General features: G+C 43.6%; 1 protein-coding gene across 2 annotated transcripts in view; it reads right to left on the reverse strand.

The window, feature by feature from the left end:
* TSPAN5 (tetraspanin 5) overlaps window positions 1-19,455 on the reverse strand; it is a 93,378-nt gene that overhangs the window by 18,675 nt on the left and 55,248 nt on the right. For both annotated transcript variants that reach the window (XR_014171626.1, XM_081925410.1), the window contains exons 2-7: window positions 16,479-16,529; window positions 6,694-6,840; window positions 3,589-3,759; window positions 2,207-2,332; window positions 1,535-1,582; window positions 1,292-1,408 (exon numbers count right to left, since the gene is read on the reverse strand). Coding sequence is in view for 1 of the 2 variants with exons in the window: in XM_081925410.1 (XP_081781536.1) it covers window positions 1,292-1,408; window positions 1,535-1,582; window positions 2,207-2,332; window positions 3,589-3,759; window positions 6,694-6,840; window positions 16,479-16,529 (660 nt within the window). In the remaining variant the exon portion in view is untranslated. The remainder of the gene's footprint in view (window positions 1-1,291; window positions 1,409-1,534; window positions 1,583-2,206; window positions 2,333-3,588; window positions 3,760-6,693; window positions 6,841-16,478; window positions 16,530-19,455) is intronic.

Consider the following 19,455-nt stretch of genomic DNA (forward strand, 5'->3'; position numbering starts at 1 on the left):
TGCACCCAAGAAACCATGTAACCTGGTTCTAGGCAGGCCGCCCGCACCCCATTTAATATGGAGCTGTCCCATTAAAGTGGATTTAACTGCCTGCAGTTAAGAACCACAAAAACAAGGATAGCCTTGCCGGATCAGGCCGAAGTCCAGCATCCTGTTCTCACAGACGCCTGTGGGAAGGAAGGAAGCAGGACATCAGCATCCTGCCCACCTGGCATTCCCAGCAAGTGGCGTTCAGAAGCATGCTGCTTGTGATACTGGAGGTAATATAGCCATCGTGATTAGTAGCCCTTATTCCTGCATTGCAGGGGGCTGGACTAGATGACGCTTAGGGTCTCTTCCAATGCTACAATTCTGTGATAGCCTCTAAATGAATTGGCCTAATCCCATTTTAAAGCCAACTAAGTTTGGTGTGCTTTCTGTGAAGAAGCGCTTCCTTTTGCCTGCCCTGAATCTCCCACCATTCCACTTTAGCGTATGCACCCCTAGCTCTAGTACCTTGAGAGAGGGAGGAAAAACACTGTACAGAGTTTTACAGACCTCTGCCATGGTTATTATTTATTAAATCGCTTTATCTTGCCCACGGCAACCCAAAGCGACTTGCAACCAATACACCCCCTCTTACATTCCCCCCCCCCATATTAAAAAGTCCCAAACACTGTGTGATACGGATTGCAGCCAAAGGGCAGGCTTCAACATTGTGCTCTTCCAATCATTCTGTCTACACAAGCATTCCAGTTTGCCAGACAGAATGACCTCCCCTCGCTCTCCTTCCTCCTGCATGTTGTCCTGGGGGTTCTCCCACCCCACCAGAGCCAATTTTGGGGGAGGCGAGCTCTGTTGCACAAGTAGAATCCTTCCACTCTACTTCCACTGACAGGACTAGGTAGGTGAATCCCACCCAGGTGATCTTTTTCATCCCTTGCCTAGTATCCAGGAAGGATATTGGAGCAGACTTCCACAGGCCTTCCGGAACATTCCAAATACACAGCACTACAGGGGCTTCTCATAGCTACAGAAGCCAGAAGATCCACATGATGGGAAACAAGTTGGTGTCCACGACTAATTCCAGTCATGTTTAGGTTACCTGCCAGAGGGACAACCTTTGGCTTTTACAAGAAGCAAGTAGGAATCACTTCCTCCTATTTCACAGCAAGCGTGCAACGTGGATTAACCACATGGGACTGAAAACTATGAGATGAAGGACATCAAGGTCGTGGTGAGGAAGAGAACCACATATACTACCTTGAGCTCCTTAGAGGAAAGGCAGAACATGAATGCAATCAATCAATACCTGCAGTAATGCAATCCCAATGAATATGCCAGCCACTATAGTGAGGTTCTCTTGCAGCCATTTCTCAAACTGGGGGACGCAACCTTTCGTGTAGATAACAATCTGCTGGTCAACTTCCTGGAGGGAACGGCAAATGGAAAAAAACCACACAAATCAAACCATGCAACCCTTCCCTTTGGATTCCACCTTCTTTCCCATCCTCTCTCACAGAAGTTACACCAAGTGAAATGGGCAGGGACTTACTGGTTTTTGCCTGGCATCGTAGCCGCACTGAGTATTGATGACATCTTCCTAAAAATGAGAAAACACAAATAGGCACCGGTAAATTTCTCCCTTCATCCTGCCAAATGTCCATGGTCTGAAAGCAGGTATAAGGAATCTGCAGTCCTCCGCAGCAAACTCCCATCAGCCCCCAACTAGCAAGGCCAATGACCAGGGACGATAGATGATGTATCTTAAATAGTACATCCCATCTCTCTTATTTGCAGATTAGAGTCCTAATCTTAATACGAAGCTAGCTGCATCTTAGCAGGGCTTAATTATGGACACCCAAGCATGCCAAGTTAACAAGTTTGTGGCTCTATAATTAGCACTGGCATCACCTCTTCCCCCCACTGTCTTCATTACTCATCTAGTACAATTAGACAACCAGTTTGGTGACTGGCTGCAGCCTATTATAGATGCTTGCAGGTAGCCTGGCAATAGTCACCTCAAGAAGGTGAAAGGTGTATTGACAGGCATAGGATATCCTGACTCTGCAAAGCTTTTGTGCATGCTTTGAGCTGGCAGCAAGACATAGGTCCATTAAAGAGGACCAGCGCACATTCACACAGAGTTCTTTTAGCATAAAAGGCAGCCTCCCGTTTGCATGCCGCAGCTTTTCCCAGGGAACGGCAGCACTGCCAGCTGACTTACAGCAGGATCCTTAGTGCAGCAGGAAAAGGGCACCCCGCAGCGCTCTCGGCTAGCGTTGGTGTCTGTGCAGTTGAAATAAATGTTGAGGTTCCAGTCATCTGCTCCAAAGGCTCCGCAGCACTGCCACTGGAGGAAAGCCAACAGTTATTACAGCGGAATCACCACTACTGCTAGATCTCTCTGCCGTTTTACTGGAGAAGGAGAAAATGTATTACTAGATGGTTGAGACACAAGCCAAGAACCACCAGTGGATTTGCAAGCTACTGTTCTGGGTAACAGCATGTCAAGCTTTTTCTGTGTTGAAAAAACAGGCAAAAGTATTGGGTGCCTGTCATCGTGCATGTATAACTACATTCCTCACAAATCCTCAAAACTCATTGAAGAAATTGTATGTGCAGCAACAGACCGGACAGACAGGGCAATCTTCCTTAAAACCACAGTTTTCAGTGGTTTAAGATGATGCAGAGGAAATCGACATGGGAAGCTGCCACACAGAGTCAGCTGGCCACATGGAGAAGCAAATTGTTTGATGCAACCCACAGTGGTGAGTTTATATGCACTGGGCATATGAAATCAAAGCCTATGCACTGGCTTCTTCCCATCTTTACTATATACGCTTCTGATGTTTAGGATGTACAAATAAAAAGCTAGACTCTACGGAGCCTTCAGGGGGGAAACTATTTCACTTTACCCGTCTTGAGCAGGATGTTTTGGACTGCACATTACAGGGTTTCATTTTGGCTTGCTTTCCTCACAACGCCAGCAATAGGCTTTCTAACCTTGCCCATGGACAAAAAAATATTCTATGTCCAAAAGCATAGCAACAATCTAGCGTTTCTCATTCTGCCATGAAAATGGGGAAAACATTAAGTCACCTGAAAGAAGCATGGTCAAGAATAGTACATTGCCATAAAGACTAAGGTTGTATCCAACTAAGTAGTCTCTTTTATGCAAGGACCACAATGGAAATTTCCTCCCTCTGCACACCTCACAAATTTGTTCTACAGACTCCCCCCACCAACCCTCCAGAGCAGATTTAGGTGGGCACACTTGAGGAGGAGAGGGAGCAGAAATTCCATCATGCAAGCAGAAATCCTTGCACAAGAGGGAGAACTTGTCTGGATGCAATACAAAGCATTTCCTAATAAAGTTAATTACTCTATTGCTTAGTTGCAATCATAAGCGCATTACTCACAGGGAACAAGCTTCGCATTGTTCCATAAAACATTTTGCTTGCTTGGCTCCTTTCAGAAATAAAGAGCTGAGAAATGAAAATGGAAACAGGGATGGAGGAAGGTACATTCCCTTCAAAAACAGAGACTGGGGGCATGTGGCCCTCCAACTCCCTCGCCCCTGCCATAAAGCAAGCAAAAAGCACTTACATATTCTTGCGTAAAATCTATGAGGTTTTGCAAATCAATGTCATCTCTGTATGCTCGGATGTTGTTGTTGATAAAGAAGTACAGCTGGTCCTTGATCCAGTCTTTGAAGACAAACGCCAGAACACCTGCCGTAAGTTCCAGGAAGAAAATGATTCCTAGGAATACTGAAAACTGCAAAGATGAAGAAGAGGAGTAATTTTAGTAAAGTCATTTTTTTTTAGGCCTTCGATTATTTGGCTTCCGCGACAAATCTTTAAGACAGGGCACCGTGCCAAATGAGCACTTTGAGAGCAGAGCACCGCAGCTGCCCTGCTGCTAAACAACATCATGTGTGCTGATCGTGTCAGACGCGGAATCACCACTCACTGGGTTGGGGGCCACTATTCTGAGATCAGGCTTCAGACCAAGTTAGGAGAGCTGTGTGCAGTTGGTTGTGCAATTCAGCTTCACAATGAATCTCATATTAGTCATTCTCTTAAGTAGGCCCACTGAAATGAATAGACTTCAAGTCCACTAATTTTAAAGGGGGCAGTGGCATAGTGCAGGGAGGGGGTCAAAGGGGCAGTGGCCCTAGGTGCAAAATTCTATGGGGGGGGCGCAGCCAGGCACCCCCCACGACAGGCTCCCTCAGTGTGGCTGTGCTCCTGTGAACTTCTGGAGCCATGGGGAGGCAAGCCATGCCAGGGCTGGGCCTTCACACATGGATCAATCTACAGAGTCCAGATCTGAGTTTACTCAGAGGAAAAAAGCACCTAGAAACCAAATCCCACAAAGGAGTCAATCCCACCTCATATGAGTCAAGTCCTCTTAACTAAGTTCACCTTTCTGAGCCATACAATGGTTATACTGTCGCCTAACTGACAGAGGCCATACGCCTCTGAATAATAATATCAGTTGCTGTGCGGAGAGAGCTGTCGTGCTCAGGTTCTGCTTTCAAGCTTTCCATGGGCCTCTGGCCTGATCCAGCAGCACTCTTGCGGTGTTCTGGATTTAAAGCCCAATATTTCCAACAAGCCTTCCCAAGGAAACAACAAACTAGCGTGCAAATCTACTCTCACTGCAAAGGAGATATACAGTATTCTTGGAAGTTTTATGGCTTGTGAGAACTGTAATCTGGCAAGGGGGTTAGAAATTCTATAACCACCACAGCTCCCTTATAGAATTACAGTTCCCAGGATTCCACGGAGAGAAGGAATGAGTATTAAGCATGTTTAAATATTCACTGGAAATAGGCCCTCAGGAATTGGGCAGTCAACGGAAACATATGCGCAAACACACAATTAGGTTGAGGAGGTAGAAAGGAGCTAAATGACTTCATAGGTTTGATTCTGTAACTGTGGATTACATGGGACAATTTCCAATCACTAATACAGAGGATTCTGCCTTAGAGCAGGGGCGTAATCTTCCTTCCCCTTTTCAGCCTGTGAGAAGCAAAAATACTCTCAACACTGTCAACAATTGGCACAACATATTTGGGCTTATTAAAGACACTGGCTATGTTCCTACATCATTGCAAGCCATAGTTGCTGACCTATGACCATTTATTGGAATCAATAAACCACTGCAAGCTGTAAGGGAACAACAACCTATGATTTAAGCCTGATTAGTTCGTTACTCATTAGCTTGTTGATGAGTAACAAACACTTATCCCAAGTTTGGACATAATTGGAAGCCAAGCTTAATTGCCGTTGCCTCGTTTGCTTCCCTAGCCTGAGACACAAGAGGCGACAAGTGAGGGCAATCGGGTAGTGTACACTAACGCACTGCTTAGTTCACTATAAACCGTGATATGCCGGCAAATGAATGCAGCCAAAAATATAAAACAATTTACTCTTATAAAATACTTTACTCATATAGAAAAATTAGAAGGGGTTTTTTTTATTAAAAATGTTTGAAAGGAAGGAAAAGGTAAAGTCCTAGTGCCTATCATTATTATTATTATTATTATTATTATTATTATTATTATTATTAATTACATTTGTATACTGCTCTTTATCTGAAGATCTCAGGGCAGTTCATAGCAAAAAAAGACAAGGTAAAAAGACAAAGTACACAATGGAAACAAAAACAAAACAATAACACCCCCACCCCCACACAAATACATTTTAAAGGCTATATAGGGTGTTAATCAGCCCAATGCATGGTTGAAGAGAAATGTTTTATACACACACACACACACACACACACACACACCAACAACAACAAACAAACAAACATACAAAATTATACACAACAACAACATCAAATCCAGATTCTCCTAAACCTATGACTTCCCTCCCCTGCTGGTTCCTTAAATTGCCTTATCAATTGCATGTCATTTCTATGAGAAACCAAGCCTTGGTGTCATTGACCCAGTATTGTGGAATATTCCGCCAACAAAGATTCAGCAAGTACCTTCTGTTTGAACTTTTAAATGCCTGCTGAAAACCTTTCTATTCCATCAGACTGATGAGGGTAATTAAGAATACATCTTTCCATAACAGTTACCTGATTCCTGACTTTTAACATTTTTATATGCTTTCTTTGACTGTATAATTTTATGTATAACTGTTGTAAACTGATCTGATTGGTGTGTTGTTTTTTAATGGACAGCAGCTCATAAATATTTCAATGAGTAACTACGGGCAACTACAGTGGTACCTCGGGTTACATACACTTCAGGTTACAGACTCCGCTAACCCAGAAACAGTACCTCGGGTTAAGAACTTTGCTTCAGGATGAGAACAGAAATCGTACTCTGGCGGCACGGCAGCAGCAGGAGGCCCCATTAGCTAAAGTGCTGCTTCAGGTTAAGAACAGTTTCAAGTTAAGAACGGACCTACGGAACGAATTAAGTACTTAACCTGAGGTACCACTGTATTGATTTAGGCGCATCTGAATGATGCGCAATCGTGGGCACGGCACCGAACCAGGGAGTAGCCCCAAAATGTCATAGAGGTGTTACAAAAAGGGGTGGAATATGATGGGGTGGGGCAGGCTTACGGAATGTTCGCCCCGCGCAAAACGAGGATTGTGTGTAAATAACATCAGCATCGAAACACAGCTTTCCGTGAAATTGGTCCTTCAAGCAGGAAATGGCTACAGCCAGCTGCACAGGCTACTTACAAACTTGAGAAGGAAGGTGTTCTCTCGCAGGGCTCCAATGCATCCTGCAAACCCCAAAATGAACATCACTCCTCCTACCACGAGGAAGAGCCAGACTGGATCGAAACCTCCCAAGTCGGTGATGGAGGAGATGTTGGACAGCACTCCCTGGGAAGGTTGGAGAGAAAGTAAGAGAAAGAAAGCACACCAACAGGTGACAGATGCATCTGGTTTATACAGTGCCTAAGCTGTAGCTTTTTGACTTGTCCTTCTGACGGTAAGAGAAACCAAAACGGACACTAACACTTTACATTTATTTCCAGGAGAGATTGATACTGTTTGTGCAAAAGTGATGTTTCCTGTCAGTTCTTTGTTTGCACTCAAATGCCACCGCACAAATGCCGTCAAGCGCACAGTCGCATCCTGTGCAAGGGAGTGACAGGACATGTCACTCAGTGCATCATGTCTGTAGAGAACAGGTTTGCCAAGATGTTAGAGAAGCATTTAAGGGGAAGGAGAGAGACTGGTGAACTGATAAGTTTGAAGTGCACAGGACTAGGGCTGTTGAACCCATTAAGGCATTTTGTTGATCAATCATTTGCCCCCTCAGTCCATTCATTAGTTATATTTTAGCAAGTCCAAACATGTTGTGAACCCTGTGTGAAGCTGTCTTTTCTGAAATATTGAGCGAAGTGTAAAACAGCTTACAGACTTAACAAGCAAGCTAATGCAGAGCCAGTTTGTCCATAGCACTACACCAGCCTTTCTCAACCTGGTGCCCTCCAGATGTTGGCTGAACTGCAGCTCCCAGTATCCCTGACCACTGGTCATGCTGGCTGGGGCTGATAGAAATCTACTAACTTCGTCTGGAATGCCCCATTTTCCATGAATCTGTCTATAACCCTGTTTCAAAGACATCTAAGTGGGAGGCCATCACCACAACTAGTGGGAAGGACCAAGGAACACATCCTTGCTCCTCCACTCACACAATGGTAACTGCACATTCCCTGTACAGGCCTCCTAAATAACTTAATGCTGTATTAATTTATTTAAACAACAACAGAGGGGCGCCAGAGCCCAGTTTCTTAATCCTAAATTCATGGGTATAAACTACAGCAGAAGGAAGGCAATCCACACATGCTCATTATTCCAGTTCAATACTGGTGGTGGTTAACTCCTGGAAAAAATGTGTTTTCAACTTCGAGAAGCGAGAGCTGGAGAAGGGCTGGGAAGGGAATGGAATGGTGGGCTGTCCATTTGCCACAGTTTCCTGTTTAGAGAGCAACAATTAAAAAATAATAATCTTTAACTATTCTGCTATTGTGCCTGTCAAGCACAGGAGCTTTTATGAAACTCCAAGTTTGAACTATCCTTGGAAAAAACAACAAAATTTATTATTATTATTAAGTTTGAACCATCTTAGCTGCAGGGCACACCTTTAAGCAACCAAGGTTCTATTTTGACAGGATGTTGTATAATAAAAATACTGGCGTTCCTTTAAGGTGAATAAAGCAAAGGAACGCAATATATTTTTAAAACAAAAGCAAATGTTTGCATTGCGCTGTGTGCAGAACTACAGTGTTTGCATAAGTGTGTATAGCAAGTGGGAAGCAAAGCACTGGAGTTATGTATTAATCACCCCCACCCCAAATTATCCTTGCATGCTAAGCTATAGCCTAGGGATATTGGTGCTTCCCTAAAGATGGGAGAGGCAGAACAGAGTTTCCTGGCTAATCTCCAGCTCAGCTGTTCACTGAGCTCCTTCACCCTCTTAATAAGGCTGCAAAAGGACAAAACTCCAGGGGAGATATTTGACCTACATCTGCACTCCTGAAACAGTCTCGGTCCAGATTTGCTACAGGAGGTAAAAAAAATAAAGGGGAGGAAGGAGAGAAGAACCCCAGGAAGTGAAGAAGCAAGCCAAATAAACTGACTTAGAGCTTCTTGTTTACACTCGGAGCTCTCCCTTTCAAGCCACTGTGATGTGGTCATTATCTGAATGATGAGAGCTTAACATATATCCAGACTCATATTTAAAAACAGCAAGAGGGGGGAATTCTGTATGTGGGAGCCAAAGGCAGGAGACATATTGCAATAACTATTTGGGTCAGGGGGGAGAGAATGAGTGGGGGTTTGAACAAGGGTTCTTGGTAAAGTTTATTCTAATTCGATCACAAAGTTGTAGAGCTGGAAGGGACCCTGAGGATCATCTAGACCAACCCCCTGCAATGCAGCTGTCCCATTTGGGATCAAACCCACAACCTTGGAATTACCAGCACCAAGCTCTAACCGACTAAGCATGCAGGGTAAAAGCTGCATTTGCACCAAAAGTCAGCCCTAACTAATTACCTGGGCACCCTCAGAATTAAGAGTCCAAGATCCAGTAAGTATTCTCACCAGTTTGGTTTCTTTCCCCTTGGGAGACAGGGGAGATAACAAATGAGTCTCAGCATTCTCTCCGGTGCAGCCCAGAATTTCAGTGGGAACATTATTCACTTCGGTAGTTATGTGCTTATATGAGCTTTCATGCCATATAAGCTCTGGAGCAGACTATCCATTTTTTAATAATAATAATAAATTATGAGCTGGTAGGAAGCACCACAAAGGACCCATGGGCAGGATCAGGCTCATAATGCAAAATCAGAAGGATAAACACCCACCATCCATTATTCAACGGTCTGAGGTCTGTGCTGCGCTTTCTACATTGCAATGTACATCTTATAATCGTCAATCTCATTTGGATGTCTATTTGGACACATGGACTTCCTATATCAATACAAATGTTGAAATTAGGATTGATTACTATTCTCATTGAGGGACGCAGGTGGCGCTGTGGTGTAAACCACAGAGCCTAGGGCTTGCCGATCAGAAAGTTGGCGGTTCGAATCCCCGCAATGGGGTGAGCTCCTGTTGCTCAGTCCGTGCTCCTGTCCACCTAGCAGTTCAAAAGAACATCAAAGTGCAAGTAGATAAATGGGTGCTGCTCCAGCGGGAAGATAAATGGTGTTTCCATGCACTGCTCTGGCTTGCAGGAAGCAGCTTAGTCATGCTGGCCACATGACCCGGAAGCTGTGCGCCGGCTCCCTCGGTCTGCAACTGGACCTAATGGTCAGGGGTCCCTTTACCTTATTATTCTTATTGCCAATGAGATCTACTTGTCACAAACTGGCTGGATGCAGTGGAATGGTGGGAGGCACCAGCTGGGGAAGCCCCCAAGGGACAAAGGCTCAGAGCCCAGAGATTGGTGCTGGAGAGATGGTGGGTGGTCAGAGGGAGACGTTGTTAAACTCCAACTCCCATCAGTCCCAGCCAGCACAGCCGATGGCCTGCTGATGGCACCACATTGGCTATCCCTATTCTAGGGAGCTCCTTCTTATGTTCGGTCCCCGCAGATACCAAAGAAGGCTTCTCTCTCTTGCATTAAAATTAGTTCTGCAACTGAAGACATCTCCCTCTCCCCAAGAGACAAGAGAAATGTGTGCAGACAAATTCAGCAACCCTTTTATGGAGAGATTGGCTGAATGTTGTTAGGAACTGAAGCGCCGAGGCCTGTGAAGCAGAGCGTAAGGGCTATCCGTACATTCCCCAATGCGCTTTCCCTTGCTGTTGTCACCGACGGGCTACCAAATCCTTTCTCCCCACCATTTTTCCTGCAATCAAGGGAAGTTCCAGGGTGAGTCCGAAGTGAAAAAGAATGTTTTTTTTTAAAAAAAATGAATAAAAATAAAACCGGAAAGAAGGAAGCGTTGGCAGTCTCCAGAAGACAGCCAGAAATCTAGTTTGGTGGAATGGTGGTTTTCTTCCTTCTGAATAGCAGGTAGCCTTTTCCCATGCATCTGTAGGGCCAGTGAACCCTAACTAATAAATATATGCATAGCCTGAAAAGAAATCAAAGTACGATGACATGTTGGTTTTTAATGGGCCTGGGCTTTCCTCGCTCTCCCTTCTTTGACACTCACAATGCAACATTTCACCCTGCTCCTAACCAACGTAGCTATTGGAGGGGTAGCAAAACAGGGCAACAGAAGTTATTTAAAGGGCCCTATTCATTGGTTCGTATTAATGCTCCTTCCCACCCCCTTTCAAAAAACAAAGAACCACTCCTGCATCTCGTGGGAGGTGCACAGGTTTTGTCTGAAGGTCTGAGAAACGCATGTCACCAGTTGGGAGCCATGCTTGCTTATTCCTAACCTATACCTCTGCCACAGGGCTTAAAGTTTAGAGATGAACAATTGAAAGAGCAGCGGCAACCAGAAAACCGAACTAAAATTCCAGCATCAAACAGATCTAAAGAAATAATCTTTAAAGACCAAGGAAGATAAGAAGCTCCTCATCTGGGAGGAAAAGGCATCGGAAACTTCTCTGGGGAGAGCCCTTGTAGAACTACAACTCCCATAATACCTCACCATTACATGGGCAAGGTTGGTGTGGTGGGATGGAAATGCCCAACATCTGGAGGGCCACAGCTTTCCCCATCATGGATGCCACAGGAAACGGCAGCCCTTTGCCCAACCACCACACTCAACATGGTGGGGAACTCTAACAAGATATTTTGAACAAGATCTTAAAACTCAGGCAGATTCATGTGGAAGGTGGCAGCCTCTTCAGGTATCCAGGCCCTGAGCTGTTTGGGCCTTTAAGAAGGTAAGAAGCAGTACGCTGAACTATAGCTGGAAACATGCTGCCAAGCTAATGCAATTGGTTCATGATTTCGTTGGCCCCAGTTAGAAAATATAGCTGTCATGCCTTACACTTACTGAGGTTCCCAAGTACTGTACTCTCCCAACAACAGACCCATATACAAAACATTATAGTAATCCAAAACACAGGGTTATCATATAGCTGAGGCTAGACTGGTGCACCAAAAGACGCTGGTGAAAGGTGTTTTGGAAGCCACTTGGGCTTTCTTAAGGTAAGACCGGATCCAGCTGCAGTTCCAAGCTGCAAACCTAATCCTTTAGGGGAGCGTGAAACCATATCCAGAAGAAACTGGATATCAGATGAACCACCCACCAACATACTCCATCGTATCTGGATTATCCATGGTGCACCATTCTAATAGGTCCTTCACACCTGTAGAAGGAAGGAGCCTCTATCAGACTACACCTAGTCAGGAAATTGCCACACCATGACAATCACTATCCCGCTGTCCTGTGGCAAAGACCAGGATCAGAGTGGAACCTGCCACATGAACAGGGCTAATGAACAGCCCAATAGAGAGAATGCTGGGATTGGGGACCTATGTTTAAACCCTGCTCACAGCCAGCATATAGGTTAGCATAGCTGGGCATCTTCCAAGGGTCCACATGCCAACAGGGGACCCACTGACAAAAACCACCTGGACCTGATGCACTGAGGGGGTAATCTCACTGAGGAAAAGGGACTCTCTAAAACCTGGAGCCAGCATTGCCCCAGCTCATCCATGAAATGTACAGGATGGCCTTGGGCAATACACAGTGTCATAATCTTTCACCTACCTCAAAGATATGTTAAAAAAAAAACAGTGGGATAACTCCATGTATGCTGTCCTGAACTGCTAGGAACTTTATACTGTATAGTACATACATACCAGTGGCATAACATAAAAGGAAAAAAAAATGAGATCTACACACAATAAACTTGCTCAGGGACTGGAACGAACTTCACTTATGATGTGTCTTTTATTGAATGAGTTGCCATGCATCCATCATTCAAGTCAACATATTTGCAAGAGTTCTTGTGCCTTGAGATCCTGGTGTGAGTGCTATAACCACTGTCAAAGAACAGCTAGATGGGGGGAGGGGGGAATATAACCACCCTAGGGATCCATTGCATTCCGTTTGTCCACAAAAGACATCATCTATTCTGGCTCCTATACTTGTTTCTGGTCAATCACACCGTTAACATTAGATCCCAGGGAAGACAATGATCTGTACTCACTTTCAACTTGATGAAAGCTCCCTTTCCTGATGGCATTCTGTGCTCTCTAACAAAAATTGTCAAGTTACATCCGGTTAGTTGGCCAAGAGGGCTCCAATTTCAGCTTGGCCCTTCCCAGCTGGCACATCTGCTAAAGCCCTCGCAAGCCTTGCCTACTCAAGGGTAACTCCTGTTCAAAGCAGCAGCAGTGGGGAATATGTTGTAAGCAGGGCCTACAATAGATTCGCCAGCTTGCCTGAGGCTGGAACCAATTATTCATGAGTAAGCAACTCACGAGTAAACCTGCTCCTAGGTGGTCTGCTGCTGGGTCCTTGCAGTTTCAAACTGCAAATTGGCAAGGGGCTGGGGGAAGATATGAACAGGAACACAGAGGAATCGCCTGCCCTGCTTTCCAGAAAGCAACAGGAAAAGCTTATTCTACATGCAAAAGCCAAGCACAGTGCAGAACATTTATTAACAGTGTGCAGAACTGCACATATAGTAAAGGAGGGTTTTAAAAAAAATAAAATGTATTTCTTTTGACAGTATTTTTAACAGAGATAAATACAAGGCAATCTAATCGCTGCAATATTGCTACCGTTTAAGAATAAAATCAATGGGCATAGTATTACGGAGAAATCTTAAGGTACGGGCTTCCTTTGCTAAATATTAAGTCCGGGAGCTGCTCTGTTATTGACTATTTTCACTCAATGAGGTAGAAAAGGAGAAAAAATCCAAAACCTTCATGCCTAGAGCTCTGAGAAAAATTGAAAATGAAAAAGGCAATGTAAATTGCTGGAGAAAGAGGCCTGACTGGTCCATTGTGCCTTCTGGGTTCCTCGCCTCCATGTTCCTCACAGATCCCCTTTTCAGGTTCACAATTTAGAATGCTAATTCTTCAGTTTCCCCCTTTAGGGCCAAGTAACTGGCTGTCAAACTGCAGCTTTTTAGCTGCCTGACAAGCAAGTTCCATCGCTCTCCCCCTAACGGCTGCAAGAAAAGTCACAAGATTACATACATACACACACACACACACACACACCCCCCATGATTTTGTGTGGGTACACGTTTGTTTCGCTCAACTCTCTTTCATCCCAGCTAAACAGCTTATGATGGGCTGCCTGAGGTTAAGTCCAGCAAAACAATCCTAACAAGCTGTTTATTTTATTTTACTTTTTTGCACCTAGCTTCCCATGTTGATTTTTTTTTACAACAAATAACTTAATGCTCAAAACTCTAATTTTGAGTGGTCAGGACAAGAGAGAGAAGCCTCCCTTTCTAAGCCATTAAAATTAATTGGATTGCATTTCCATCAGGATGCTTGTTTGCAATTTAGCCTGGAACAGAGATTAAAGGTATCTTTATAAGTGTCAGCCCCCTCCCCCCCGGCCCCCCAAAAGACAGCATGTCTGCAACCACATTCTTAAATAAAGGAAAAACAGCGGAGTAAAATGGCAATAAAGTTCAAACTTATTTTGATGTTAAGGAAGCTTTGAGAGTTTTTTTGAGGGGAACTACTTCAAAATAAAATGGTTGGAAAGTATTTCCCTCCTTCAACATCATTAAAATCGCCACTCAGTTCTTCTTAGGGTGTAGAATATGCAGCTGTCTTAAAGACTTCAATTGAGATCAAGCTTTCTGTACTGCAGCTTCTTCATAATTACAATCAGCAAGCAAACACAGAGCAAAAATAAGGGAAAATCCAATATCCTGCTTTCAAAAACAGGTGTCCAACAGGTTGCAGTGGCTGGGTTGTTAGTTGGCCTGTTTACAACCAGCAATCAACAGTTCAACAACAATGAGGCTGAGCTGTAGCTCTCCAGATGTTGTGGACTCCAACTCCCATCAACCCTAGCAAGCATGGCCAATAGTCATGGATGATGGCAGTTGTAGTCTAGCAAGTATCTGGAGGGTCACAGGTTCCCCATCTCTGAAATGCAGAATCTGTTTTTGTTCGCATGCAGTGCACAACACAATGCCGTTAAACAGCAGGAAAAGTGAGAATAGCTTTAATTTACCAAGCTTATTGCATAAATACAGCTGGGTAGCACGCAAGACTCTTAGAAATGTAGACTGATCAGTCACTGAAAGCCACGTTTATTACACCTTTTGAAGAGTCTACCGCAGATGAACTCCTCATCACATGGTAAAACAATATTTGTGGACTGAATCAATTCAGACTGCAGGTGGAAGACTATATTGCTGAATATTCCACCATAAAATGCCTCTCCTTGCACACAGAAATATAGAGCTTCAAGGAGAATGCTGGCATACGACCTTATTTCCAATATCTAGTGTGCCACCTTGGCCCAGAAACATCACAGATTTTTCCCCCCAATATTTTTCCTAGGGCTGACAACCAAATTACAGAAACCTGGGTAAATCAACAGTGTTTTAATTAAGCACATTTGCATACAATAAAAATAACATGCTACTTTTTGGATGACACAGCAGCAGACGTTTTCCCCTTCGGTCTTTTCACAGCAAGAAATGCCTCTTCCAAGATGGTGCTGGCCATTTTTACAAGTTAACAAAAAATGTGTTGCTCAATTACCTGGGGATTGCCCTATAGTAAATTAATCTAACAAATCAAGTTACAGGCTTTTTACTCACTAGAGCAGGTCTACGGAGTCTCTTTGGAAGTGTCTTGAATTGCAATATAAGGCAAACCTAATAAGATCTAGTAAGATAAACAAGCGGGAGAACATTTCAACCTTCCTAGAACACACTGTAACTGACCTTAAGGTGGCCATTCTGGAAGAAAGTAACTTCAAAGGAAGACTACAATGTGAAACAGCTGAATAATAGCTCGCCAAGAAGTTCAGTGCCATCACTTGTAGGTCAAAGCAGGGCAAAGACTTTTAATCACACTGTGTGCATTAATTAGCCGGCCAGGGTATTTGTGCTTTTGTTATTTTCTTGTGAATGGTTCCCTGCTGCCATACAGGTGTTAACACAGTTATTGCAGCAATTATCACCAATGTGCTGTTCTAAAAGGTTACCTACAGTAGACCTGCAACTTAAGTGGGGTTACGTTCCAGGGATAGTGCATAAAGCCTAAACTGTGGCTAGTCAAAACACACTGGGTGCAATGAGGGGTGGGCTTGCCAATTCCCCCCCCCCCCGGGATGGCCACCAGTTTTTTATTTTTTATTTTAATTTTTGCCAAGCACGTAAAGCTGAATGTGCATGAGTTAAATGTGTGTAAGTTACGGGTCAACTGTATATGCTAAACAGAAACACCTCTAAGCTCTATCACTGGCTGCTTTTTTCATTGCCATTCAACTTCCATACCTTACAATTTTCTCCTTCTTGGTCTTAAGCCAGCTTTCACCGTGGTACCTGGTCTGGAAGCCATCAGGCTAGCAAAGGCTACTTTAAGATGTCACAGGACTTTTTGCTTTTGCTAATAGGATCTGGGTATTTTAGTTCTTCTTATGATCCTTTATACCCCCAAATACCTGTTATAGAGGCACTGGCAGAAACAGAATTGCCTTCTTTGCCTAGTGATGAACATTTCAATGAGACAGTTCAAGAAAATTCCAAACCACGGTTTCTCATGATGTGTGAACCAGCCTTATCTGCAGTTCTATTTTTCTAGAAAAAGAGGAGCCGGAACTCACTATGAACACCTCCCTTGTTCTCTTATAATGACAATGGCACCCACCTGAAAAAAGCCCTGCTTATCTGACTGGTGGCGCTTACGGGTGGCCACTGAACTAGGATGCGAAAATATGGTTGCGACTAGTTGCGGACCATAGTTCAATGTGTGTGCTCCTTAATCTCTATTGCTATTGCTAGACAAGATGGCAACACTTCCTTCCAAGCAAGGTGACAGTACATTCAACATTGGGGTTGTAGGAGATTTAGCTTTAAATTGGTTCAACAATTTGTTATGTGATACTTACTTTTTCATTCCATGCCCAAAGTCCAATTCCAAGAAATGCTATGCCCAGAAACTGAAAAAGGAAATATATATACATATAAGTAAGAGCATTTCAAGAGGTTGCTTTGAATTATGACTTGACCACATCAGTTGACCATATTTGGAGTACATTACTGAAGCATCACTCTATATTACATTTCAGCATAGCTCCAAATTTGAAAACCAACCCTGCCTCCAGCCAGATGTATGAAAGACTTGACTGAAAACTTGTGGGCTATTTGGGCAGAAATCAGCAGCATTAAAAAATCCAAAAAAGGTTTGTAAATGGACAGATTATTTAAGATTAGATTAAAAACCCTGCTCAGCCTTGAAAAAGTAACAATGATTTCTTTTTTACTGCTATTTTTCAACATCCAAATCTAAGAATGATAGTCTTGGGCAGAATAGCTCCTGCAAATGGGAAAACATCAATGCAAACTTATTGAAAACTGGAGATTTTGGAGCTAGCAAATCAAGCTCACCTTGATAAACAGATAAAATTAATGGTGTGTTGAGTTGCAAGAGTTTACCCATTTGCTGTAGCTCCATCCACAGTAGATCACAAACAACTGTGCGGTTGTGTTGTAGCACAGCGATACACTACATCAGGGGCCAGCAAACTTTTTCAGCAGGGGGCCGGTCCACTGTCCCTCAGACCTTGTGGGGGGCCAGGCTATATTTTGATTTTTAAAAATGAACTAATTCCTATGCCCCACAAATAACCCAGGGATGCATTTTAAATAAAAGCACACATTCTACTCATGTAAAAACACGCTGATTCCCAGACCATCCATGAGCCAGATTTAGAAGGCGATTGGGCCTGATCCGGCCCCCAGGCCTTAGTTTTGCCTACCCATGCACTACGCATTTTGCATGTAGAACATCCAACATCCACCCTCTGATGTCTAAAGACCCCTGCCTGAAACCCGCCATCAGGCAGCGTCAACAGTGCTGAGATAGATCTGACTTAATACAATGGCAGCTTCCTCTGCCTCAAAAATTATTTTGTTTTATCACCAAAAGCAAAGCCGCAATTTAACTTAGTGGCAACCTTCAAAGCCCTATTTGCTCTTGGAGAAATTTATCATCATCATCCTATTGTATGCTGCCTTTCCACAGTTAAAACTTAAGGCAGCTTACAATATGAAAAGATTTACATAGTTACAAAGATAGCAAAGTAGTCATAAAAATAAATAAAACACATCAAAACTACATAACCAAACTGAACGATTTCCACACAAAAATAAAGATACAAAAATTAATATCAATAACAGCAAAAATTCCTGACAAAACTTTTCCCAAAATACCCCTGTCCTTGCTGGGTGGCAGCAGTCCTTATAAGGCCTGTCAGGCCCCACCCCAGGCCAGGTGGAGAGAAGCAGGAACAGGGCCCTCTGGCTCCCAGCAGGTCATGATCCTAAGGTCATGACTGCAACCAATTCCAAAGTTGAGTTACTGTGTGAGCTTGTTCATTGTTGTGGCAACAATTTATTCTGCTCAGAAAACGTCAGGGCTCCCTTCCCACCCCAAAACAAAACATTTTACCAAAACCTAGTGTCATTCCTAGAAATTTATTGAATTAGTAACAACATAGCCTCATCAGTTTTATAAAATCAAGCCACTTCAAGAGCAAAACTGAGTTACACTCAGAATATTTGTAGACAATTTGTGACACACACACACACACACGATTCTGCTTTCCATGTAGCTCTCCTCGAACCATTTGGCCCAGGTAGGATCCTGAAAGCTTGCCAAATCGCAGGGTTATGAACTTTTCCAGGAGCCTTGCCAAAGGCTCATGTTTCCGCACTGCACTTAAGCTGTGTCTTCAAACTCTGAGGTAATGTTTAGTATATATTTCATTTTAGTTACTATATCCATTAACAAACTACATTTCCACAAGGCCAACACTGAGTGTATTGTTTCAGAGTTCAGCAATGGCCAAAAATGCATGAAAATTAATATATACAGATACAGATGTCACTAGAAAACAGAAGCTGCTCTTTAAAATGAGCAACTGATACCCACTGCACTTATGCTTTTTTCCTAGACCTGTTCATGTTCATGACCAAATTCCCCATGGTTTGAAAAGCAGGCTGGCAAAAAGAAGAAGTCACAGTGAGATGCACTTTTTTAACACTCTCCTCTATCTACCTCGCCTCTGGGACACCTTTAGCTGCAAGTAGCATGACTCCGGAGACAAACACCATTGGGCTCTCATCACAGAAGAACAAAACCCATGAGACATGATCCTCCGCACCCAAACCACAAAGAACAATAAAAAATGGATTCACAGAGCCTTCATCACCACCAAGCATGAGGAAGGCCAAATTCCAGTGTTCAAACACTAAGTCCCGTCTGTGGCCTAGGAAATGACAAGCCTGGTTCAAATTCCATGATAGTAGCTGCCAAACTATGGGTTGAAAGTAGGATTGTGGTTTCTAATAAAAAAACCCTACAGAAGAACTCCCATGCTTCTCTACCTGGGACATGCAGACTACTGGTTAATCTAGCTCCGTACCACCTGCTGCACAAACACGGTTTCAGAAATTCAAAAGTTTTCTCAAATGGAGATGCAATTATGAGAAAAGCTCCAGCATGATTGTACTCTCTCTTGTGTTATATCACATCCCCATGGCAGCCATCTTGTGACCAATGCTTCCAGCTCTCTCTCCAAAATGTGCCCCCTGGTCTGAAAACACTGGCAACCACTATGAGGCTGCACTGGTTCAGGAAAGAAGGGGAAGGAGCCCAAAGGAGGCAAGTGCATGAACCTATAAAGGCACTCCAACTGGGTCACACTTTTGATTCTATACCAATATTATAGCTTCTGGAAACATAAAACAGGTAAGTAAAACTGCCTGTCTACCTCATTTTTCCAATTCCAGCCTGCTGATCAAAAGCAACGGGTTAGAATGATGTAAGAGACTGGAGTGACATCAAATCTCCAAAGTCCACAC

This window comes from Podarcis melisellensis, assembly GCF_964234715.1.
Source record: "Podarcis melisellensis genome assembly, chromosome: 9".
NCBI classification, from domain to species: Eukaryota; Metazoa; Chordata; class Lepidosauria; order Squamata; family Lacertidae; genus Podarcis; species Podarcis melisellensis.